This window comes from Thunnus albacares, chromosome 18 (assembly GCF_914725855.1).
Source record: "Thunnus albacares chromosome 18, fThuAlb1.1, whole genome shotgun sequence".
Lineage (NCBI taxonomy): Eukaryota > Metazoa > Chordata > Actinopteri > Scombriformes > Scombridae > Thunnus > Thunnus albacares.
The window spans coordinates 28,203,626-28,211,690 of NC_058123.1; the positions used below are offsets into that span (position 1 = coordinate 28,203,626).

General features: G+C 39.8%; 1 protein-coding gene across 1 annotated transcript; it reads right to left on the reverse strand.

Annotated features, from left to right (window-relative positions):
* Positions 1 to 729: 729 nt before the first annotated feature.
* On the reverse strand, positions 730 to 5,479 carry naif1 (nuclear apoptosis inducing factor 1). Its single transcript, XM_044333586.1, has 3 exons — positions 4,568 to 5,479; positions 2,495 to 2,545; positions 730 to 1,786 (listed from the first exon to the last, which is right to left on the reverse strand). The coding sequence occupies exons 1-3, from the start codon at positions 5,010 to 5,012 to the stop codon at positions 1,236 to 1,238; spliced, it is 1,047 nt and encodes a 348-aa protein (XP_044189521.1). The 5' UTR covers positions 5,013 to 5,479; the 3' UTR covers positions 730 to 1,235.
* Between the last annotated feature and the right edge of the window lie 2,586 nt (positions 5,480 to 8,065).

The window sequence follows — 8,065 nt, forward strand, 5'->3', positions numbered from 1 at the left end:
ATAATCCAGGATGAGCCTCATGGTTACTGGATAACAAACACAACACATTACTCAGGTTCTTTGGAGTGCATTGTTTTTCATGGCCACAGGGCTGAAGTGGATTATTGAAGCCCACCTGTGCTAAGGATATAAACATAAGTATTATACCTTGGCGCTATATACTCCTTGTCAAAGCTACAATAATGGCCACCTGGGGGCAGAAGAACTCCGAAAAAACCCTGAAAACACAATATCTGACATATCATTTATAAAGTTGTAATGGCTAACATGTTAGCAGACAGTTATCTATTTATACATCCAGCTGATATGGAGCAAATGATATGCAACTGGAACATTATTTTAGTCCGTTTTCAGTGTTTGATTAATTAAAATAGTTAATTAAGTAATGTCTTTAGGTTGTTGTTGGTAGAGGGCTATAAACATGTAGAAATGTTTTCTGACCCTGTTTTCAGTGTTTCTTACATTGTCTTTTGTTGATATAATGTAGCCTTCTTGATGTATAAAATCAGACCATACACCAGCTTAACCTGTCTGTTAAATCTGACTCACTTTACAAAAAAATCAAGGTATATGACTCCAGTGCTCCTGATTAAAAAGCATATACTCTATTTCACATAACACACCCTTCCCAGTTTTTCCTGCTGATCCACCAGTGATGAAACGTGCTTACACACTGACCTCTTCTGATTGATTATTAGTGATGCAGCCTATAGGGAAAACACAGGCAGCTCATATTTCTTCAAATTTTATTCAGTTCTGAAGTCGTGGTGCACACTAACTGAAGAACCTAAATGACTATAATCTTAAAAACAAGACTGATTGTTCTTCATTTTAGGCAAAACTGCAGGATGACTTCTTCATCTTCAGCCCACATCAGGGGGATGACCTCGCATTAAAAACATCATTTCAATATCAAATCCAATGAATTAAATAACATAAACATGCTGCCAAACACTGACAGAATGTAAAAAGTAAAAAATAATGTGGTAACATAACTTTTTCTGGCTCCTGTAACAAATCATAAAACAGATAAAATTCTGTACATGCTCTTCCTAAGGCAACTCCTGACGTGTTTTTCATGGTTCTTTGAAGTCTGTGTCCATGGACTCCTCTACAGTAAGTGCAATGCAGGCAGGAGTCAGTGCACCACACACAAACACACACACACACAAACACAAGCACAAACACACACACACACACACACACACACACACACACACACACACACAAACAGTCTATTGTGTCTCCTCAGCTGGCTGTGGAGGCGGAGGCGGTGTTTTGGGCCTGCTCTGGTCCTCTGTTCCTGCCCCGTCAGCCGGCGCTCCCACTGCTGTGCTGCTGGAGTTTGCGACCTCAGTCCCACTCTGAAGGAATTTGCGCAAGTCTTTTAGAGCAGGCCTGAGCATCTGCACTAATGCGAGCAGGGCAGCCTGGGTACCTTCCAGGGCCTGGGCCTGTCTTTCCTGGGCAAACGCCTGAGCCTCCTGGGAGCGCCGCATCATCTGCAGCAGCTCGTTCTGGCCCTCCAGGTGCTGGGCGATCTGTCGGATGTGGACGTTGGTGACTCTCTGCTCCTGCAGCAGGCGGGCTGAGTTGAGGGCGATGCGGCTCTTCAGTTCCTGGGGTTTGGCCTGACCCTGAGGCGGCGGTGGGGAAGCTGAAGACGAGGCCAGCATCTCCACTGGAGCCTCGACAGCCGCCACAACAGTGGGAGCAGAATCGCCTACGGTGGTGGTGCAGTACTCCACCACGCCTCCGTCCTCCAGTGTGTGGTAAGTTGTTTCAGCTGGAAAAGGGACAGAAAATCAGCACAAACTGTCCCAACCAACAGAATTATTGTGGATTTCAGTTTCAGTTTCAGACTTCATGTAATTTGACTCCACCATGTATCAGTGAGTTTTTGTATGTCTCATCTCAAGATTTATTCTCAAAGCCATTTTATTGATGCCCTCTTGTCTAAGAGTGTTCTTCACTCATTTTGTTATTTTTTTTTTTGAGGAATATCTAAATGTTTGTACTGTTTTCCATGAGAAGGAAACTTAAAGTCCCCCTCCACTCAAAACATATGTTTTGCTTGATGTAGGTGCAGAGTTTGTTTTCATCTGCTGAAGGGGGAACGTTTCTCACCTCCAGTTTAAGGTGTGTATCTATGAGCAAGATTTATGACAGCACAACTAGCTTAGCACCAATCGTGGTTCAGTATACAACTTACACAAGTGTGATGTGGAAGCTTGAAGCCTATACATTGAGAGAGACACATTTCGTTTCATATATTCATAGATTCTTCAAAGGGAGAAGCAATAGATGTCATTTCAAGGCTATCACACAGTAGTCTGTGCTGATCAGAAATCATATGCAATGATCAAATCAATGTCGGGAGACCTTACTTTGTATCATGTGGATAGAGTGAGGAAATACACTGACTGCTCAAAATTCGTCCCATTTCTTGCATGTATGGAGGAATTTTTGCAGAAGGTAAAAAAAAAAAACTCACCGTTCAATGGCTTCGCTTCATCACAAACTGCGCCTGTGCCTGCTGGAAGAGCTAAAATACACACAGATAGAATATGAGCGAAAAACACAAGACTGTAGTAAACCGGCAATCACAGAAAAAAAAAGACACAATCTAAAAACACTCAATCATAAAGCAATTAAAACCTGCAGAAACATTTGTATGGCCCTTTGATAATTTTCTCCTAAAAGTGCTACATGTCCTCTCCTACCTCACTACACCTAGTCGTCAGCTACCAGGACGTGACAAGGAAAAGGTGATGAACAAGAGCAGAAGACAGGAGCCAATCACAGGAATGGTTACTCTTTATACAGTTTAAGTCTGTATTTCTGTAAATGTGAAATTTCATATTAACTGCATTTTATTTGTCAACTACAGGTGTCGTTTCTGATCAGTGTGGATATTAAGCTTTAATAAAGGACACCTCTTCACTTAAAGGGGCATTCCACTGATTTTTACATGTCAGTTTGCTGGTGAAAACATTGAGAGTTTTGTCATTGAGAGCTCTGAGAAAAAAAAAAACTCAGCTTGGGACTGGAGACTATGAATGTGTAAGTGAAAGCTTGTGTTACAAGCTGTTTACCAGGAAAGGAGGGTCTAACAGAAATACACTGTGGTGTTGCGTTATGGGAATTGTAGGATACAGCGTTGTTGGAGCTTGTAAGGAAATCTCAGCCTCTGCTACAATTACATTTCTTTTATGAGTCCCCCGACTTTATGAGAGTGCGATAAAAAATTGGAAGGACAGTAGGGAGTTTTGGGGTGAGTTTTACCTTCCAACCAAACAGTGATTTCATTGATTTCATGTTGCTTCAGTGAGGGAGATGAGGGCCTAATGAGTGAGATCAAATCCTGAATTCATGCCCTCTTCATTTGACTTCTTATCACACTAACTGTGGCGCATTTTCTCTTACCCCTAATCCTTACCAGGCCTGGTTTCTCGAGTTCAATAAAACAAGTGAAATACATGTAATCCTGTGACCCAAAGATAACCATATTGATGTGCTCATCTTTTCTCTGGTTGCATGTTTATTGTCATTTTTTTTCTCAGGAGCTACTGTAAGTGGTGCAACATCTGTTCTACAGCTGGATATGTATTTCCAAGACCAGTGAACAGTGTAGTTTGAACTGAATCTTATACATAATAATAATAATGTGTCATAGCCTGAACAGTTTACTTCAGCCAACGAGGGGTGCTTGTACCCCAGGGGCTACCGCTGCAGGTTCCAGGGAGTACATAGAAAGATTGTAGCTCAACTAATTTGAAAAATTAGATATTATAATATTAGCAAGCAAGCATAGAAGTCTAAACAGTTAGCTAAAAGTAACTGTATGTTGATTTGATTTATTGATTGGGGCAGTGTGCAGTTTTAAACATTAAAGATGCACTGCACTGGAGTTAGCTCGAAGCTAATTTGCATCCGTAGTCCCCCACAATCAAAACAACAGTACAACAAAAAACAGTACAAAACAAAAACAAACAAACAAACAAAAACAAACAAAAAACAAAACAAAAAAACCCACACAGAACCCACCATACAAAACACAAAATTCAAAGCTACACACAACAGCATGTTACATACACTCACAATGTCAAAAAGAAACTAACAGTGCAAACTAGACTCAGTGGTCACACAGCTGATTGGTCTTTGTCTGGATAAATGGTTAAAATGGTTAACTAAACGTAATGAATAAACAGTTTAAATTGTTAGGTTAATTTAACAGATAAAGAGTTGCAACAGCTAAAAGTAATGGATTTATTTTTTTAAATACGTAGCTTAAAGTAAAGAAGAAACATTTGATATATGTAGCTGAAATGAGCTGTTTAAAATGTATTCACATGAACACACTGGAACATGTTGGGTGGTGTGGTTTAATGGGCACTGAGTCAATGTAACAGGGCTGTGGGAACACACTCAGATAATAATAAAGGCACTGACTGAGCTGTGAGGCTGGATCCACCAGAGGGCAACATATGAACTTCTCAGTGAGTACATCTCCTCTGACTGTAACTGCATCCTGTGCATGCTCAGAGTGAAAGTTTAGTCAACTTACTGTCTGCTAGTGTGACCGTGGCAGCGGTGTTCACTGTAACAGGTAAAGTGATCTCAGCATCCGAGTCTCCCGCAGGTAAACTGATGATGGTGGCTTCCCCCAGGAGGTTACAGATCCTCTGCTGCATGGCAGTGAGGATGACGGGAACCGGAGTGCAGTCAGCGGAGGTCCCCTCTATAGCAGCCCGCGCCTGGGCCACTTTCCGCCGGACCTCCGTCTTCATATCAGACCACTTCTTTTTCACCTCTGGCAACTCTCTGGGACAGGTGGTGACAGCGTTCACCTTTTTCAGTATATCCACCCACGCGTTATTCTTTGCCATGTGGGTGACTCCAGCATTGAAGTGGTTAACCAGTGTATGCTTTTGTTTCTCTATTTCTTCCACAATAATTTCCACCTCTCTCTCCGAGAAATTCATTTTTCTCTTTTTCGCGACCGATGCCATAATTGCAGAAATTCCTCTTTTGGAGAGGTAATTGTGCGTATTGTACGCAAAAATAGTAGGATTTACTCAATAGATGTGCGCAACGTAATGGCTTCCAGAATCGGCTTCTTCTTCCTACTAACAACGCTTACGTTAGCTTGGCATTAAGCCCCGCCCACTGACACCTCATTGGTTCAGTGTCTCGCGGTTATGCTATTTGCTCTGTTACTATTGGTTAAACCAAACGCCAATCAATCAGCGAGCCAAACAAACTATGTCAGTTAAACGCCAAATAAAGATCCTCACCCATCCTACTTTATCGTCGTAGTTGGTGAATAGAGTCGTTTTTTCCTCTTTTGGATTTCAATATTTGAATAACAACAACATAGAGACTTGCAGGAAGTACTCCAAGCAGCAGTAACCTGTAAAATCATCAATCAGATAAACACATTAAAAAAAAAAAAAAAAAAACTATTGAAAATACTGTTTACATGTAGACAGAAGGATGGACACACTGCACGTGCCGTAAGAAATGCATTTTGTGCTCTGAAAACCCAATAAACAAAGATTCAAAAAAAGAAAGAGATGCATTTGTTTGTGTGTGTTTGTGTGTGTGTGTGTGTGTGTGTGTATGCGCGCGCGCGCGCGCGCGAGAATTGCGAATTTCACAAGGTACATTACCATCTTTTATTAATTATGTCAAGGCATTTCAAAAGTTTCAAACCATTTTCGTAACAACCTTTAAATGTCCACAGTTTTGTACAGCCCCCAGAATTTACCTAAAATTGAATAAGTGGATAATATTGACAATCAATAAATCAATATGAGTAGATTTATAACAATTAACTTAATTAACAGTGAAGTATAGGGAAAACACTGAAACAGATCACTTTGCAGTAGAGAGACAGTGTCCTTTAGTCCTGGACAGCAGTAAATGATGAAGGTCAAATATCTCTCAGCGAAGGTGAATTGATGTCAATGAACCAGACAACAACAGTAAACACTTTTTATTCCTACATTTTTCAGACCTGAAATATCTCACTTACATTCTGTTGAAGTTGAGAAATGCAGCTTTAAATGATCAATTTTGGAATTTTTTCCCAATAATATTGTTGTTTGCATTAGGATAGCTTTGTATCACCTCTCCTGTGTACAGAAGTAGTCAGAGGTGGAACAGTCATAGGCCCTTTTCACAGAAGACATTTTAATATGTGACTGTAGGAAAAGCACAAGAGTAAATAATAAAATGAATAGATCCATTGTTAATGTTAGTTCATTACAATTAGTAACACTCTGTTTTGCAAGTTTTGTGACACACAAGTCACTATGCACCAAATATAGAATTTTAAAAAACAATTTATATTTTTAAACAGAAAAACAGTAAAATTACAGAAATGCAGGATGCTTTTTAAATGTGAGTTTTAATTCATTACTTTCAAATAAACTTTATGAAATGTATTATAAGTGAATAGGAAGGCGTGCCCAAACTTTTGATTGGTACTGTATGATCAGCATAGTCTTTAATCCATATGTAATCATTTGAGGTATCATCTGTTGTTTATCTGCTGGTCTGAAATGCCGAGTGTACCTTACCTCCAACGCATGCAACATAGTTGGCTCTTAGGAAAACAAAGAGTTAATCATAACAACACACTTTCATAGATAGGCTAGCATATCTATGAATGATCATGATCGTATTTTTTGATTTTGTTAAGTCATCAAATTCATGACTTGAGTCTGACTTGAGTCTACACCTCTGCAAGTCGTATATACAAAATATTGCACACAATTTCTGACAAACTGTAACACACAGAATCTCCACTTGCCCTCACTTCTGTGTCAGCAGTATTGAGCTTTGCGGCAAAGATTTCAATAATCACTCAAATTCCTTCATTTCCTTCCAATGGACAAATTGTGACAGTGTCTCAGTAAGACCCAGACCAAAGAGTGAACAACATGGCTCCTGTGACCTATCAGAGTTAGTTCTGTCTGTGTGATGATGGTGCAAATAGACTGGAGGAGGAACATGGTGGTCTACACCCTCACCTGGCTTACAGCAGGGGGCAGCAACAGGGGGCATGTGGGGGATCAGCAGTCAGGAAGCAAAATAAACACCATCATTTTGTTAAGAACTTAAAAAATATATAGTGTTCTGTTGGAAGAAAAATAACATGACAGACTGATCAGTGGTATATGAAAACATGTTGGGCCAGTTTGAAGTTTGGCTCAAGTGGACAGGCTTTAAGCATAGCACTTTTAGTTTGAAACTAAAATAGTTTAACCTCTGATCTTGTGATAACTACATCTGTCAAACTAACACCGTTTCTTATAGCTCATATGCTTACAAAATCCTAATTCACACTGGATCATTTATCTGGTTGCGATGGTCCAGAGGTGGAAGGTTGAGGTCTGGATCTCCTCTCTGGCTCAACAGCTAGTCTTCACTAGATCTTTTTTTTGTGGGGGCCCCTCAAGGGCCCCTGAAGCTGCTCTCCTGCTCCCTCTTTTTGTTTTCCTGTTAGAGAGATGGAAAGAGGGATAAAATGAAAAACCATGTCAAACTAGTCCATTTAGATCCCTCTCAGACTGATGCAGTAGTGTGAGATAAATCTGTGTTTGGTGTCTTTATGCTAAGCTAGGCTAACCACTGCAGTTCTGTACTTGATGCATAGACATGGGATTGATATTGATCGTCTCATCTCACTCTCAGAATGAAAGCAAATATCCCAAAATGATGAACTTCTCCTTCATAACATTTTACACCAACCAACCATTTAACAAACAAGTATAATTTTTTTCTTGCTCAGTTTAATATTTTTTACTTCTGTCTTTATCATATTTCACTTACTTACACTAAAGGCTTAATGCTTGATATTTACAAAATGTGTAATGTTGGGAAAAGTAGGAATGTATTTATGGAATGATTCAGACAACAGTTTAGACATTGTGGTGAGCTTCAAGGTATTCTGTGGAGTAATATTATTTATATTTAGTGTTTCTCATTCTACTGTGTGTATCCTTGAGACCTAACAAACCTGTTGAGTGCATTTTTTACATATTGTGAAAGCTGTGTT